The sequence below is a fragment of the Rhododendron vialii genome, chromosome 11a (assembly GCF_030253575.1).
Source record: "Rhododendron vialii isolate Sample 1 chromosome 11a, ASM3025357v1".
Taxonomy (NCBI): Eukaryota; Viridiplantae; Streptophyta; class Magnoliopsida; order Ericales; family Ericaceae; genus Rhododendron; species Rhododendron vialii.
The window spans coordinates 29257818-29276103 of record NC_080567.1 but is presented as its reverse complement, the minus strand read 5'-3'; the positions used below and the strand labels follow the sequence as shown (position 1 = coordinate 29276103).

The 18286-nt window shown below is 39.1% G+C and overlaps 2 protein-coding genes across 3 annotated transcripts; one reads left to right on the top strand and one right to left on the bottom strand.

Annotated features, from left to right (window-relative positions):
* Positions 1 to 1416: 1416 nt before the first annotated feature.
* Positions 1417 to 6095, bottom strand: LOC131306362 (glycosyltransferase BC10-like). Its single transcript, XM_058332558.1, has 2 exons — positions 4830 to 6095; positions 1417 to 2329 (listed from the first exon to the last, which is right to left on the bottom strand). Exons 1-2 carry the CDS (start codon positions 5388 to 5390, stop codon positions 1703 to 1705), a joined length of 1188 nt encoding a protein of 395 aa, XP_058188541.1. The 5' UTR covers positions 5391 to 6095; the 3' UTR covers positions 1417 to 1702.
* A 3987-nt stretch (positions 6096 to 10082) lies between these two features.
* On the top strand, positions 10083 to 17438 carry LOC131306361 (chloride channel protein CLC-c-like). Of its 2 annotated transcripts, XM_058332556.1 has the most exons (7): positions 10083 to 10541; positions 11898 to 12098; positions 13103 to 13280; positions 13908 to 14170; positions 14347 to 14616; positions 15421 to 16549; positions 17213 to 17438. In XM_058332556.1, the coding sequence occupies exons 1-7, from the start codon at positions 10321 to 10323 to the stop codon at positions 17300 to 17302; spliced, it is 2352 nt and encodes a 783-aa protein (XP_058188539.1). In that variant the 5' UTR covers positions 10083 to 10320; the 3' UTR covers positions 17303 to 17438. The 2 variants fall into 2 exon arrangements, with proteins under 2 accessions (XP_058188539.1, XP_058188540.1); XM_058332557.1 differs by lacking the exon at positions 10083 to 10541 and having other exon boundaries at positions 11938 to 12098; positions 13098 to 13280.
* Positions 17439 to 18286: the final 848 nt, after the last annotated feature.

The following is an 18286-nucleotide window of genomic DNA, read 5'->3' as shown; positions in this document are numbered from 1 at the left end:
AAAATCAAATGTAAATTAGTGGAGAGGGGAGAGAGAGATACCTGTGAGAGAGAAGATATGGTGGTGGTGCGTCGGTGGTGGTGGGGGCGGGTTTGGGGTGGCCGTTGGTGGTGCTACGTAGAGAGGAGAGTGTGTGAGATGGAGGAGAGAGAAGAGATGAGATGGTTGTGGTGGTGCGTCGGAGGTGGTGGGAGTGGGTTTGGGGTGGCCATCGAGAGGAGAGTGTGAAGTGAGGAGATCTGGTTTAGAAATTTCCGAAATTTTTTGATTATTGTCAAAACAGGTGTGGTTGAAATGGGGGCAAATTTAAATTCCTGAAATTTCAAAAATAGGAGAGAGGGGGGGTGGGCCAACGAGTGGGACCACTGTTTTTTCCATGTCATTCTTTGTTGTCTTCTTAGTTTATTTCTTTACCAATAGCATTCCTGTTCAAATGGTGGTCGGCCCAAAGCGTGCCCAGTCACGATCAAATTACTGTACAAGAATGTTCCGTCAATGGGTAGGCGCTTAAATTGACTTCTGACCATCAGAATTTCGACGCGTGGAAATAGTTATGTCAAACCGGTATCATCCAATCATTTCTCTCTCCGTGGTTCCGGGACGACGTTCTGGATACTCATGTGTTGGTCGGCGACAAGTGGCGCGACCGCCAACCTAGCGGTCCACTTGTATTTGTTTAGTAGTATATTTTTATATACCCAACTGTAAAAATATTTATTTATTGATTCTTTTACAAAATTATGTATTATTATGTACTAACTGCATCACGGTTCAATCCAATTGACCCAATAGTTAAACCAGTGACTCATCCACCCAGTATTTTCCGGTTCGCTCACCAATTTGATTTTCAAAAAATATAGGTCGTAACTTATTCAGTGATCCGCCATATAATGGCACTTTTGACATTGATTTTTTCCTTCCTTTTTGATCTTTTGAAATTGTTCTTTTTGAATCTTTTGAAATTGTTCATAGTATTTCTCTATCAGAGTTTCAACCAAAATAAGTAGTCCTCCCAATGGGGTTGAGGAAATATGGGCGGACCCAGGATCTAGTTGCAATAGGACAAATATCTATGACATATATAATTTGAATTATACGAAAATGAAAAACAAAGAGTAGAAACTGTTCATAAATCATCTACCGTTGCTAAGGAAAATTGTTACTTGTAGAAATTGATGATTCTTATGGCATTTTTTTTTTCAAATATCTCTTCACAATTGTAGAAAAGAAAAAGTTGAAACACAACACATTTCAATAAGATCTAAGTTTATACTAATTACTTTATCCTTCCTCTTTTGTTTGTCCTTTTTGATAACTATGCAACAGATCCATCCTCTTTTGTTTGTCCTAATTATTTTGTGGAGAGAGAAAACCATCGAGTTCTTTGCATGACGTTACAATCAAAGAGGACAAGAATTGTAAATTCCGTGGAATCTTTAAGACGATAATATTATCTTTTTAGACAAAATTACAAAATAAATCCTCAAAACTATACTAGGGATATTTTGAAACTCAGTGGGATCAGGTGACCCCGCTTGCCATAGTATGAGTCCCAAAATTATCTACTTGATCTGCTACACATTGTAATTGACAAACCACCAAAACAGACAATGGTACACTAAAATCCCTACCGAAAAATCCTGGGGTGACTCTAACAAAAGTAGAAAACGAAAAACCTTATCTCCCCCAAAATTAAAAGGTCTCAGAATCCCATCACTGATGAGCTGAGGTTGAGCAAGGGCTCCAGTGCACTAGGTTCAAACTTCCTAGCAAATAGGTAACAAACAGATGTTTTCGCCGAATTATACGAACACAAAGTCCCATTATTCCTTATCGACTGCACAAAACGTTCCGTAATATTTGCTTTCCCAAAGGTCGCAGGATGTAGGCCAGCAGCTGACCAGTCAACCCACGTCACGGTCCGGTTCTCATTAAGGGATCCATGAAACATGTGGAGGAAAGTTTGAATGTAGTGCTCCTCCGGGTGAAAAGAGCGTTTAGGATGCTTTCTAAAAACGGTGTAGTACTTGGTGTCTGAGACTATTGTAGCAGACAAAACACGGTTCATTTCGAACCATTGGGACCCAGTCCGCCAGTCTGAAGGGCTAATAGTGGGCCACATCCAGCGTCGGTATCGGGCGGGATTATAGTATGACTCCACGAAGCTGTGGGAGGATCCGGTGAGGTACTGGTGCACAGTGGGGAAGTTCTGAATGGGAATGCAGCTCTCCGAGAGAAGCATAAACCGCTCGTTTGAGAAATCAAGCAGAGCATTGGCTAGAAGCCGCCTCTCTGCATCAACTAGTGATCCCGATCCCCATTCAACATGCTGAAAGGTGAAAAATGATTGGAGGTGAAAGATTGCAAGTGGTAAATACTAGAGTAGGAAATGCTAAGGACAGTCTAAACTCTCACAAGCTAAACCAAAACACGAAAATCATGAAACAAGCACAAAGTATTATGTGGGTACAGGATAATTACCCATGCCTGTGTCCATTATACATAAAAATACCACAGAACAATCACTTGTGTTCAATAGACTTGAGTACCGGTGTCAGATACAGGTATGCTAATTGTTGGATTCATCTAATTCTTAGGTCGGAAGCACCAAGACTCGGTAAAGTATTCATATCGTTAGTATGCATTACAATTTTTTACTGAGGTAGATGACATTGATGCTTAAGAGGTGCCAAAGAACATTTCATGCATGATATGAGAGTTTCGTGCAACGCTATGTGATGCGGATGAACTTAAATTTACTCAGTATGCTTTCTTTGGTCAATATCCAGCTAGAAAAGCCAGACACTAATCGAATACCGTTACTCAAGAGTTTAGAGTGTCAGACACATGATTATACATTTCGAAAAGCCCATGTAACATAGGCAGGCAAATTACCTTAGTTTAAGAGGTGATTACCCACTTATAAACTATAGATTCAGATTTGATTCCAGTTGATACTCCTTGTATTTTTATATTGCAGAAAACACCTCCTGCAAATCTGTATTTGTCAGTTTTGACCAGTAAATCTGGTATCCAAAATGCATTCCTTATTCCTGATTCTGATTTTTGGGATCAAGAACTGGATAGCGAATCATCATTTCTACAATTAAAGGGCAATGTTAGATCCATACCCTTCGTATTCTACCATCAACAAATAGTCAATGACGGAGTTGTCCAGCACCAGTGTAGAGTCAATGACGGAGTTGTCCAGCACCGGTGTAGAAAATGATGACACCACTCAATCAGTTTGACATTGCTAACACGTTTCAGGCAAAGCTAATTTACCAAATTCTTCTATCCCCTTAGAAAGTGCAATTACTCACTCAAGGAAAAATTCATGCACTTGATGGCGAAGATTTAGAAGCATGGATACGGACATGGGACACAAACACGACAAGTGGACATGTCATTTCTTCATAAACTAGGACACAAACACATTAGGGACATGTCGATTTTATTACATATATACAATTACACACCTATTCTTTGGAATTCATATAAAAGTAAAGAACATTGTTTATATCCAATTAGACTATGAAAAACACAAACAGAGCATTAACATTATATAAAGATATAAATCAAGAGTCATTATATGAGTATTCATGAACTAAATAAAATAAATTTTGACTACAAGCCTAGAGTATCCCCAGCACGTCCTCGAGCATCCACAATGTGCTTGACTAAACAAAATATACCAAGAAATTGGTGTCCGACTCTGCAGTGTCAAGTAAGATACGTGCGACCAGTAGACATGTCCATGATTCTTAGGCTGGAGGGATTGGAGAGAAAAAAGAAGTTAATGCTTCCGTTTTCCTTTCTTTGGGAGTTTTCATTACTCATTTATTTCTCTTCTCATTTTCTCTTAGTATATGGAGTATTTCAGAAAATGCTTTGAAGCACCTCAATGTGAGACGTGCTGGTGATGCTGGGCAAGTGTAGTTGATGTGAAGTTAAGTGCCAGGAACATCAGAGAAAATCACATTTTTACTTCTCCCATTCTAATAATTAATGTGGAGGCTTCGGTCATGGTCTCGGTAACTAACCGGATCACCATCAACCGAGGCCTCATATTAACACGAGCCTGTGTATATCTTTCTGTTTACTCGCTCGGCGTCAGGTCTCCTGTTGACACTTCGGTTAATTACCGAGGTGTGCATTCCGTTTGGGTCTCTTGGCAGAATGCAGCATAGCAAGAGGGGACCATGAGCAACACGTGGCGAAAAGGATCATCTGGGCCAGGCCTGCCCATGTGCCTCGTAACCGTTTTATCCAGTGCGTCATCTATGACATCACCCGAAGCGGTTACCTAAGCGTGACCTCCACGCACTAGCTTGGAGCCCAAGTTAACCTAGGTCTATAAATACAAAGGGATACTCATCTTTGAGAGGTATGCCATCTTTCCCTAACCCTAGACCTAAAAGTATCTCTCCTTACATCTAACTTGATCGTCGGAGGGTCACTAGGCTATTCCAGCCTTAGTGACTTGGTGCAGGGTCAGCGGCGGAGGAACGGAGCAGCGGAAGTGAAGTACTAGTTCAGGCGAAGGTCCCTCCTCCTAAATCGAACCCCTACAATTAACTTGGCCCATGTGCCATCTATTGCACCGTACATATTCTAGCAGATGGGATCAATTCTCAATTAGATCTTCAATTGATAAGCTAAATCCATCACTTGCATAAAAAGCATTTCGGAAAACTTAAACCAAAATATCTGTACTTAAAATCTAAATACTTGTCTTTGACTTCCTCAGTGTATACTGTTAACAGACTAAACACAAATGTACATGGTCAAAAAAATTAAAGAGACGATTCATGTTCAAATATACATACCTGACTAGGGATTTGGCGTCCATAAAAAGCAGATGTATTCGATACATTGAGCTCGTATCCTGGGCGTGCATGCACATAGATCGAGAATAGCTTCTCGTGGCCTTTAAAGAACCTCTCCCATAACGGCAACATTGGTAGCGGACCCCTTGTCAAGAACATAAACGCCACTCTAGGCACTCTATCACAAGGGTACTCTACCTTCTTCGGCATCGTAGAAGCTCTCCAAAATAGCTCCTCATCCGACATGCCATCCATCAGATTCTTCAAACTAATAAAGCTACCCATGCTTAAGCAATCCTCCTCCTCGTATTTCAAAACAACACTAAAGTTCTTACTACTGGTAGTAGCCGGCATAGGCGCCATCGTAGAATTCTTATATGATTGATTTGTCTGTAAGCTAAAAAACTGATATATATGCGAACTCAAGCTGAACCCAACAACCACACTCACCACAAATATGATCAAAACAGAGATAAGCCTTAAAAGTCCAATAGAGAAGTCCTTAGTTATCGAACCCGGAGACTTATCTTGTTCCTCTCTCCCCCTTTCACACCTTTCCATCTCCTCTATCTAATTCCAATCGAAGGATAACCAAAACCGCGTACTTGACTGATTGGATTACCTACCCAAAATCCTCTCTAGGTTTTGCATAATCTACGGTTTCACTAAAAAACACCTCTAACCAAGAACACAGACGTTTTTTTCTTTTTAATCTACAGGCTCACTCAAAAACACCTCTAACCCCAAACACGACGGTGTTTCATTTTACTATAACTCTGGCGTCCGAACCAGCTTGCACGCATCAAAACACAAATGTTGGCTTTCAACAGATGCAAATTCAATTCGAATGTATCAAATGGATATCGTTATGCACGAAATTACACCGAATTGGCGATACCTGTAAACGAAAGAGAAGATCTGATTTTTTTGCCATAAGACATCAATGGCCTTCGAAAAACCAGTGCATTTGAGAATACGATGCATCTGTTCCGCATCGTTGGAATCGGAATGAGGAACAATTATGGTTTTTTTCCGGTCAATGCGGAGTTTGGGACTTTTCAAATTGATTTGAGATTTGATTTGAGATATTACTGCATTCAGACTCAACTTTTTGGAGGCATCCAAGTGAATTGCTGTTGGCGCCGAACAAGGACCATGGTCTAGGGTTTAGCGCCGTTCAAAAATAAATGGTCTAGGGTTTTGCTACGAAGGAACTAGGAAAGTCCTAGTAAACGGAAGTTTTCATCCAGGGAGAAATCATCTCTCTTGTTTCATACGAGAGAGAGTGAGAGACGCGGGAAAAATGTGTAGCTTTTAAGGGGGTGTTCCCACTGACAAAAACACCAACTTCTTTTTGTTAATGTCACTTTCTTTATGTCTATGTAAGATGATTTGTTTTGTGAGAAAAATGGAGTGACATTAAAAAAAAAAGAGTAGCAAAATCAATCCCTAAAATTTATTTATTTTACGTTCTCATTTTTTATTAACAAAAAAGTTTCAGCATTTTACAATCTCGTTTCCACTAACAAAAAAATTGTCAACAAAAACTTTGTTTGCTACAGTAACACTACTCACAAACCTATTAACAACTTATTTATTACCGAAAATAACTTGACATTTCTCAACAACCTATTTACTGTCGGCAACACCTAATAACTTTTCAATCACAAATAAAAATCTAAATTTTTTTCACTACTGGAAACACCTCCTAAGTTTCCCACTTCACAATTCACTTATCTCTGTAATGAGCTAAGCTAATAAGTTTTGAAATTTTTTTTGGGCTTTTTCTTATTTTGTTTTTGTTCAATTTTTTTTTTCATTTATGAATTTTGCACTTAATTTTAATAAATTATTGATTCGTTTCGTGAAGGTGAATCTAATAAATTAAGGGCAAATTTCACTCAGACCCCCTAAGGTATCTGACAATGACAGAAATTACCCTTCAGTTTTCAAAAATGACAAAAACCTCCCCTATTTCACAGTTTGGGTTTCATTCCGTTAGTTCCGTTAGTGAAATGGACGGAAAACGTACGGAAAATGAAATTTTCAATTTTATTTAGTTCTACAGCTATCTTAGGGCTCTTATTGAACGTCCTAGAGCAAAAAATTAATTATGACCCTTTAGGATAAAATGATCAGAAAAATAAGATCTTCGCACCGATTCAAACGGATTAAAAATTGGAGCACTTAAGTATCTTCTCTTCATTTGATTCTATGGCTCTCTCAGGGCTCTCATTGAAAGCCTTGAGGCCAAAAATTAATTATGACCATTTATGATAAAATGATAAAAAAATTAAAAATCTTTGCACCGATTCAAACGAATTAAAAATTGGAGCACTTAAATATTTGCTCTTCATTGAAAGCCCTAAAATCAAATAAAGAGCAAAATTTTAAATGCTCCAAATTTTAATTCGTTTGAATCGGTACGAAGATTTTATTTTTTTAATTATTTTATCCTAAATGGTCATAATTAATTTTTGCTCTAGGACTTTCAATGAGAGCCCTAAGATAGCTGTAGAACTAAATAAAATTGAAGATTTCATTTTCTGTACATTTTCGTACATTTTCCGTCCACTTTACTAACGGAACTAACGGAATGAAACCCAAACTGTGAAATAGGGGAGGTTTCTGTCATTTTTGAAAACTGAAGGGTAGTTTCTGTCATTGTCAGATACCTCAGGGGTCTGAATGAAATTTGCCCATAAATTAATGTCACAAAAACAGTTTAAAATTAGTCAACGACGCATTCTAATGGTACATCCATCAAGATGCTCTCGAAATATTCAAAACCAGATTCCCATACGTAAAGAGCATGAATTTTTTACTACATTAACTCAATTTAATAGTAATATATGAACTTGAGTCTATATGAACTTGAGTGAACAGAAGTAAAATCTAAGGGAAGGGATGGGGTCTAGTGATGCTCCCCAACTATTTGAAGAACCATAGTCCTAAATTCCTAATACTACTAAATTCCAATCAAAAAATATACCACAAATCACTCAATCACTTTTCAAACCGTTTAAAAATAGTAGCACTCCAGTGTTGTTCCACTAAGTAAAAGTGTTTTTTTAGAACCATGATGCACACAGAGACAATCTGTGCATAGATTATGTATAGATTTCGCTGTGGGATCCATCACGGGTCCCACACAAATTATCTGAGTCGTTCATTAAATGTAAAATAATTTTTCGAGGGTCCCCTCAAAAAATCAACTCAGTCCAATACTTATAAATGCTCGATTCAATCGTCTAACTTTTCATTATTCTAAAATCTGAATGAAAAGTTTGACGATTGGATCGAACATCTGTAGGTATCGGATTGAGCTAATTTTTATGGAGAGAATCCTTGAAAAACTATTTTACATTTAATGAACGGCTCGGATCATTTGTGTGGGACCCGTGGTGAACCCCACAATAAAATCTGTGCATAGATTGTCTGTGTGTGTAGATTTTTTGGTTTTTTTAAAAGATTTTGTCCTTATTCAAAACAAAAAAATCGTGTTCGTTAGTTTTGCGTTGCGCTAAACTTTTGTGGATTATTGATTCGTCTTGACAAGAGGAATCAGAAAATTAGTTTTTTTAAACTTTTATCCAAATATTTTGAAAAATAACCATTTTTCAGAAGAAAAAAATCCCTTAGAATTGGATATTTTTAAAAAAAATAGTAAAAGTAAAAATTTTAAAAAAAATCCTATTCCTCTGCATGAGAGGAATCAATAATCTACAAAAAAAAATTGGCGCAAAATTAACGAACGCGAATTTTTTTAATATAATGACAAAACCTTTAAAAAGTGGTAAAAGTTAAGCGGAATGGGGGGTAGCTCCTCAATGAGGTCACATGTTTCATTCCCACGGAGGCCAAATATTCCAATCATTGGGGCTAATAGAGGTTTGCCCGACCGTTAATTTCAAGATCGGAATTAGTTAAGGTGTGCCCAAACTAGCTTGGACATCCGGTTATAAAAAAAAAAAAAAGTACTCTGTATGAGATTGGTCCAGTGTCAGGATACCGGGCCAGCAACCGATAAATTTTTCAGTGCCAAGCGGGCACCAGCCACGTGGTACCGAGCACGCATCTCGGCCGTTCAAATGTGTTTTGGACGGCCTAGATTTGTTTGGGTTTGAGGGAGATGTTTTGGTAATTTTACACTTAAAAATTATCCAAACAGATCTGAACCGTCCAAAACACGTTTGGACGATCGAGATGGTGTTCAACACCACGTGGCCGGTGCCCACCCAGTACTGAAAAACTTCTCGCCAGTAGCTACCTCCAACTGTTGGGTGACCACAAGAGGCGGGAACAAATAAAACGTGGGTCGTCCGCGTGATTTTATTTTCACGCACCGTATTACCTGATATCAAACAAAAGTAAAAGTCTTTTTGAACAAGTGTGTTTCTAAAATCAATTTTGCTCTTCACATTCCCTTAACGTTATCGCGGCGATCACCATATACCGTGACAAAAGTTATCAATCTCGTATCATCCAGTGTACCATTTATCAGTATCGGTTTGTATCTCGATAGTGTTTCGAATTTATTGCAATTTACATTTTAAGATATTTTTAATATACTTATGTACTATTGTAAAGCTTAAAATAGAGAAATAAAATACTCCATTGTAACATTTTGATACATTAATGATAGTTCTAATAACAAATTGACATAATTAATACAAAATGGACTCCAAATTTTGTTAAAATACATTTAAAATTCATGCTTTTTATAAAAAAAAACTAGTATTTGTGTACCGGCTGATGAGTTGTATAAAATGAACGCCTTTGATCGTGTTTTTCTTCCGAAACAGGCCCTTACAATTAGGAGAGTAAACGGGTCGAGTCAAGCTTCGTAGTGTTCAAACTTGGTTCGTTCACTAAACGAGCCCAAAACTAGAGCTCAACCTCAACCTTAGCTCGATTACAAATAAGTCGAGCCCTTAATGAGCCGAGCATGGCTAATTTACTTAATGAGTCTCTTTAAACGAGTCAAGTCTATACAAAGAAGCCAAGCTCATGCAAAGTTTTTGAGTGTCGAGTTCGGCTCGTTCAATAAACTAGCCAAAAACTCAAACTCAAATCCGGTTCCGTTATCAAACTAGCCGAGACAAACTAGATCATAACGAATCGAGCCACGAGCTATACGTGCCGGCCCAATTCGTTTGCAGCGCAACTCACAACGTGACCCGCCGCAAAACAATATACAGAGATCCACGGAAGAGAGACAAAACCCGACATCAAACATGTGTGATTTGCGGGCATTTCGGAAAATCAATGGATTCGTCGTCTTTCAATCACTCGCTGTCATCCAACCGAACTTTCAAGAAAATTGACAACCATTGTCCACTCTTTTTCGTTCCATCAAAAAATTCCCCGTGCACGTCAACAAGCCTTCAAATTCTTTACGCTTTCCCAAATCTTCACACATTTCCCTTTTTCTCCTCACATAAAGCAGATACGTATCCGCTTGTCAAGTTTGAGAGAGAGAGAGAGAGAGATGGAGAGGAGAGATGCGAATGATCTGGAGAGCGAGGTGGGATTGGGGTGCGACGACGAGAAGGTGGAGAAGATGGAGAGGAACGGGTCGTCGTCGTTTTCGGAGAGGAGCGTAGGAGGGTTGAGGGAGCCTCTGCTTCTGAGCAGGAGTCGGATGAACAATACGTCTCAGATTGCTATGGTCGGGGCTAATGTCTGCCCCATTGAAAGCCTCGATTACGAGTACGCATTCGGCTTTCTGGCCTTACTTCATTTCCTTGTTTAATCGTTAAACAGTTCTTTTTTCTGCGTTTGGTTTCGAGGAAATGAAAAAACAATCATACTAGTTTTCTTTTGGTTGGAGGGTCAGGGTGTTAGGGTGTTCGGGCCAGCTTACGCGTACCAACCAATTGGACTAACTCTTGGGGCTAATCATATCAATATTTGCTACAATTCTTGCCAACCAAACACACCACGTGGGATGGCACTATCATTTTGATAAATTGGTGCACATCTCAAACCCATTAGGCAAATCATGGTTGTTAGTGAAAATTGGTAGCCAAATCCATTGTTTGGATCTTCAAAGGAATAGGCCAAATGAAGGGGAGACAAAAAGAAACTATTATTTCAGTTTCTCCACAATTCCCGCCAACTAAACACACCATTTGGTGATGGCACGATCTTTTTAATTGATTAGAGCATCTCCAACTGACTAGGCAAATAATGGTGGTTAGCAAAAAATAGCTAGGGAAATCTATTTTTTGGATCTTCAATGCACTATTCGAAGGAATGGGCAAATTGCCTTTTTCATGTTTCTGAGCTAAATGTAGCCACCCTCCAATTGCTAGGTAAATGAGGTGATTTTAGACATCCAACTAATTGTGTACATTTACCAAACTATGTGACAATCTCATGGGGAAATAACAAAAAAATAAATTATTGTTACAAAATTGTGACATGCTCTTAGGAAAATTTGTTGTCATGTGGTCTCTACATGTTGATTGGGAATACTTATAAGATATATAGTATAGTTTTATATTTGTGGAAGAAGTAATTTTCTTTCAATGTTTGATGAGTTAGTTTTTATTAATAGGCAAAACAGAGAGTTGGGTTGGAGAAGATGCATTTAAAACTAGAATAGAGTAAATCACAGATGGGCCTTTTTTGGTACTTTTGGCTAGACATAGTGCCAAGTAGCATTGGAGTTGCTCTTATTGGCATGTAATGGGTAATAGCATTACAACCTAGTGCTGAGCATTTGTGTTTCAGAAATGGATATTTGTTTATTTGGTAATTTGGGGGTTTATTTGTGTTATATCCTTTGATGCAAAATCAGCATTCGTTGTTGTTTTTGGGAATCAGGTGTTCTAAAGGAAGACCATAAGTGGTGTTTATGAATGTTCCATTACGCGTGAAAACGTTTGGTAATTTACCGGTGTGATCACCTTTGTAGAAATGAACATAAGTCATGGAGTCAACCAGAAAAAAAATCATGTCAAAATTAGACTAATTTAAATCACTTGCACTTTGTTTGCACCTTGGATTGCTGCTTTCAACATGCATATATCTTGTCTAATTTGTTAATATGTGTTTTTGTAGGATTATTGAAAATGATCTTTTCAAGCAGGACTGGAGATCTAGGAACAAGGTTCAGATATTTCAGTATGTTGTTCTAAAGTGGACACTTGCACTTCTTATAGGATTGAGTACAGGAGTTGTGGGATTCTTTAATAACCTTGCTGTTGAGAACATTGCCGGTTTTAAGCTTCTGCTTACTAACAATCTCATGCTCAAGGAAAAGTAAGCCTGACTTCCACTTGATACAGTTAGGTTAAGGTTCTTATTGAATTGCTGTTGTTATGGTTTACTTCCTCTGGTTATTAATGTTGTATTTTGGCCTATCCCCCGTGGAAAGTCGCGGTATCTTTGGTGCCAGAATTTCATTGTTAGTTAGGAGTATGGTTAAATCTCCTGGTACAATGAACCCTGTAACATCCTGTGGTTCAGAAGAGAGATCCTGCTTTTTGTTTTTCTGTAATGACTTATTCCTGAATTATAAGCGTTAGAACATTTTTCTTGATTGAAGGATAAACTTTTGCTTGGCCTCTTGCCTGATATACTCCCACACCTTCCGCTGCTAACATTGTGGTTCAATTCTATCTGTCCTGCATACATTTGTTGGAGTATGATGCATGTGAAATCCTTACTCTCCTTTTTTTTTCTTGGGAGGTGAAAATGCTATTAAAGAAGCATAAGTGTGTAGGATTCCAGAAGGGTGTGTCCTCCTTAACAAAAAGAAAGAAAGAAAATAAACGAGGGACTACTACTAAAATAAGAAAGGGACTAACGAGGGATAAACCAGTTTTTACAAAGGAGCAAGGTGTGACCCTATTTAGGATTCTGGAAACTAGAAACCTTATTTCTGATGTCATTTTGGATCCTTCCTAGACTCGATTAGGCAGTTTGGCCTTCTAGCCATGACCACACGTAGGTCCATTTGTATTTCTGCCTGTGGATAGGCCTGGAGCAAGAATTTACAACCCTTTGTAGCATAGAAAATCATAACTACGGGAAAGAAAAGATTGCTTAACTGCTTTATGCAAATTCTGCTGGCATGCAGTGGGCATTTGATTGTTACTTGGATCAGATGCATTATGCTTCGGAGAGCATGCTTTCTTCCCCCAGAAAGTCTGGTTTCTGATTTGTTTTTTTAATACCTAACATAAATGTAGGATATAGGAGACCAAAAGCAATTGGCTTCTACCTGTTTCAAGTAACTGTAAGTGACTCCAATTCCAGTGCAGGTATTATGGGGCATTCGCAGCATATGCTGGTAGTAACATGGTTTTGGCAATTGCCGCTGCAGCCCTCTGTGCTTACATTGCTCCTGCAGCAGCCGGATCTGGCATACCAGAGGTCAAAGCCTATCTTAACGGTGTTGATGCTTATTCTATGTTGGCTCCACGTACCCTATTTGTAAAGGTTTGTTAGAACCTCACTTTACTTCTGTGTAGATGTGTGTGTTCGGGTGATATGCACTCACATGCAGAGTCAATTTTCTTGTGACGACTTTCAACTATATATTCTATACCTGAAAAAATGGAAGCACCAATGATTAAGTGCATCGAAGTCCGATTCTTTGCCCTTAAAAGGAGTGTTTTCATGATGCTACCTTAGACTACGTTTTTTATTTCTATATCTTTGGTTTTCTCTTCTTTCCTTTTTTCCTTTAGCCCCTTTTCTGTAATTTCTTAGCCAAAATCACCTTTCTGTACGTGTCTCAAATGTTTCTTGTCCCCAAAATAACAGGCTAAAAATAAGAACTTGGATTTGGTATCTTATATTTGTCATTAAAGCCTCAACCTTTTGAGTATTCCAAGCTCCTTTTGCCCTTTATTCTTATGACTTATTTCTTTCCTCTTGGTTTGTTGAGCTACATTATTACCTGCCACTTGAGCTGCCATAGGAAGGTGTAAATTTGCAAGCTTTGTTTTCCCAAGGCTTCCAGGGACTATTTTCAGATTGTTAATTGTAATAGTAGCTGGCAGCTGCTATCATGAATTTAATGGTAAATGTAATAGTAATTGAGAATAAATTCAAACTTTTCAGATTTTTGGTTCCATATTTGGAGTTGCTGCTGGGTTTGTTGTGGGCAAGGAAGGACCCATGGTACACACTGGCTCTTGTATCGCCAACTTACTTGGACAAGGAGGTTCACGCAAGTACCATTTGACTTGGAAATGGCTCAGATACTTCAAAAACGATAGGGATCGACGGGATTTGATCACCTGTGGCGCTGCTGCTGGTGTAGCTGCTGCCTTCCGTGCCCCAGTTGGCGGAGTTTTATTCGCTCTTGAAGAAGCAGCTTCATGGTCTCTCTCTCTCTCTCTCTCTCTCTCTCTCTCTCTCTCTCTCTCTCTCTCTCTCTCTCTCTCTCTCTCTCATGCACACACGTAACTTAATTACCTTTTCTTATCCCCAAATGATAAGTATGGGTTTGGAGTTCATTCTTATGTAGGCACTGACCATGTCCTTGATGTCTTTTTAGGTGGCGGAGTGCTCTTCTTTGGAGGACTTTTTTCACAACAGCTGTAGTCGCTGTGGTGTTGAGATCTCTAATAGAAGTTTGTCGAAGTGGAAAATGTGGACTGTTTGGGCAAGGAGGTCTGATTATGTTTGATGTCAATTCAGCAGTGCCTAAATATAGCACCCCAGATCTATTGGCCATTATGTTACTTGGAATTATCGGAGGCATTTTCGGAAGCCTTTACAATTATCTTGTTGACAAGGTTCTTCGTACTTATAGCATCATCAATGAGTATGTCTACATGATCCTCCTTGTAATAATAGAATTCACCTAGTTAGAGCATCATATGCCGTCGATGACAATTAACCTGATTTAATTGGAAATAGAATCTTAATTCGGGCAAGATTTTTGTGGAAAAACATGCCTAGAGAATTGTGAGTTATGGAATATATAAGGTTTTTTTTCCCCCTCTCTCTCTCTCTCTCTCTCTCTCTCTCCCTCTCCAATTAAAAGGCGTTGTGGCCATGTTTGATAATAGGTTTGGTGTCATTTGGGAGGGACTGGACTGAATTGGACTAGATTTGCTTCATGTAGGATTATATCCTTTGTCTTTTTGTTATCGGATATGGAATCAACATAACTAATTTTTATTCCAAACAGCCTCTATCCTCCTTATATGGACCCATGGGACATAGGATGTAAAGGTAGCTGTTTTGGTTTGAACCCACCTTCATATCCTATACCACTATATGTAGGATAAGGCGGACTATTTTGAAAAGAGTCAAATCCAGCAGATATAGTACTGCTATCAAACTCTGCCTATGGCTTCTATTCTTTTTCCCTTCTTTAATGAGATATTTCTTTATTACTGAGCTATAGAACAGTTCATTTTTCTTTCTTCGCCCTTTTCTATGTTGACTAGATTGTACTATCCCACTTTCATATGGCTTGATATTTGATGTTATGATTGTTATCTCCATATCAACTCATGTACCTAGCTATCCAATCTTAACATGTTTTTGTTATCTTTGGAGTGTTTTATGCAACATCTCAATTTTTCTCATCTCTTGCTGATTGGTGGATACTGAATTGCAGGAGAGGTCCGGGATTCAAAATCCTACTTGTCATGACCATCTCCTTTCTGACCTCTTGTTGCTCTTACGGCCTCCCATGGCTTGCAAGATGCACCCCATGTCCTACTGGGCTGGAAGAAGAATGCCCAACCATAGGTCGCTCCGGAAACTACAAGAACTTCCAATGTCCTCCAGGCCAGTACAATGACCTTGCCTCCCTCCTCCTCAATACCAATGATGATGTCATCCGTAACTTATTTAGCTCCGGCAATGAAGAGGAAGTTCACCTCTCTACACTCTTTATTTTCTTTGTTGCCATATACTGCCTGGGCATTATCACGTATGGCATAGCCATTCCATCCGGGCTCTTCATCCCTGTCATACTTGCCGGAGCCTCCTATGGGCGCCTCATTGGGACCCTCATAGTCTCCATCTCTGATCTCGATGTTGGGCTCTTCGCGCTTCTTGGGGCCGCTTCTTTTCTTGGTGGGACCATGAGAATGACCGTTTCGCTCTGTGTCATACTTCTTGAACTCACAAATGACCTATTAATGCTCCCTCTGGTGATGCTAGTTCTCCTTATTTCAAAAACAGTGGCTGATTGTTTCAACAATGGCGTTTACGACCAAATAGTGAAAATGAAGGGACTCCCGTACTTGGAAGCCCATGCTGAACCATACATGAGGCACTTGGTCGCTAGGGATGTTGTTTCCGGTCCCTTGATTTCATTTTCTGGTGTCGAGAAAGTTGGCACTATACTACACACGCTGAAGATAACAAATCATAACGGATTCCCTGTGATTGATGAACCGCCTTTCTCAGATGCGCCGGAGTTGTGTGGGCTCGTTTTGAGGTCCCACTTGCTTGTTTTGCTTAAAAGGAAGAAATTTACCAAGAAGAGGGTGTTGAGTGGATCAGAGATTTTGAGCAAGTTTCACGCGTCCGACTTTGCAAAGCCGGGGTCAGGGAAAGGTCTCAAGCTTGAGGATTTGGATGTCAAGGAGGAGGAGTGGGAGTTGTACGTTGATCTCCATCCAATTACTAATACCTCCCCCTATACGGTAGTGGAGACAATGTCTCTAGCCAAAGCTGCAGTCCTGTTCCGGGAGCTTGGTCTCAGGCACATGTGTGTTGTGCCAAAAACCCCTGCTGTAAGTTTCTATTGTTTACTTTCATTTCCTTTCCTAATTAAAAGTTTAGAAAACTTTCCTCCCATTCCTTTCTTTTTGGTTTTGTTTTGTTCTTTTGGGCTTTATTTAGATATCGACTTAGCGAAAGGGATATGTGAAAGAAAATAGGAGGCAAGGAAAATGTAGCTAGGATGTGGAGAAGGACATCCCTTGCCTTTTTTTTATCACTTCACAGATCTCTCCAGATCCAAACACAGCTAGCCTTAAGCAACTTGATTTGCAAAAAAAAAAAGAGCAACTTGGTTTGAAAAACAACCACTTGGTTTGCAAACTTGGTAAAAATAGACTTTTTGTTTCTCTTTTATGTGCTCCTGCTTTCATCTGTTGGCAATAGTTTGTTTTGTTCTGCTGGAAAGGCTGTTTCTTTCTTCATAAGTGAAATGTGTAAAATTCCTGTGTCATTTTCTAGAGGAACTCTTAAAACACAAACTTAACAATACAAAAACAAGCACACCGTAGAAAGGGCTTGTGCCGCGTTGTCGATTATTGTTGTTCATGCTTGTTACGGCATGCTTTTTGTTCATTTTTCTGCAACTCGTAAGCAATTCCGTTTTTGCAAGTTTTTTTTTCCCCTAAAGAACGACCGGATATAAACTTATGGGTTGTTTTTAATTGTTTTTGCAGAGACCTCCAATAGTAGGAATCTTGACAAGGCATGACTTCATGCCGGAGCACATTTTGGGACTTTACCCGCATATGAACCCTCACAAATAACTTGATCCAGCGAAGTAAGCATCGATAGTCATATTTTTATTTTTTAATCCACAGTCATTCTCCATTCTTTGTAAATTAAATGTTGTAGTATAATGTATTCTTATTTTATCGTTGTTATCACCAAATGTATTGTTCTTAACTTCTTGCTTGAATTCGTTGCTCTGATGACCAAACCCATCCCTTCGTACAGAGTGTGTTATGGGGCTCAAACAGCTGTTGCTTTATGACAAATTTTCAATCAATTATGTGAGTTGTTTTGTTCACCTTTTTATGGTACGCCCATTTTCGAGATTGCATCAAGAATGCTAAGAGATTTAACCGGAAGGGGTTTGGCCAAGTGGGGACAAGAAAACAATAAGTGCTTGTCCTTTATGAGGTTGCATGTTCGAATTCCACGGAGGCCAGGCATTCTAAACTTTGGGGCCACTGAAGTGTTTGTCCGGTCGTTAACTTCAAGACCTTGGAGAGTTAGTCGAGATGCGTGCACGCTGGCCCAGACATCCGGTTACTAAAAAAAAAGAATTCTAAGAGATCTAACCCGCCCCCCTCTCTCCTATTTTGATATTTGTTGAGATGCGTGCACGCTGGCCCAGACATCCGATTGCTAAAAAAAAGAATGCTAAGAGATCTAACCCGCCCCCTCCCCCTATTTTGATCTTTGATTTACGAGACACAATTAAGCATCAATTATACAATCTTAACAAATTTTCACACCTTATTATATTTTGCATTCATGCCATGATTGAAGAAATTTGTACACTCCTTATGTGCCACCGACGTTATGTGGTAGAAGAATGAAGGGTTGTGGATTAAGGTATTCTAATTCCATTTGTTGCTTTGAAATAGACTGGTGACCAGTGTTGGGTATGGTGGTGTTATTGATGCTTTTTCTAGTGAAAACAAGATAGATTTGGATTTGTTTGTGGGATTTATAACCGTTTTAATCTGGTTTCGCCCGATGGATTGGTCCAAACCATCTATTAG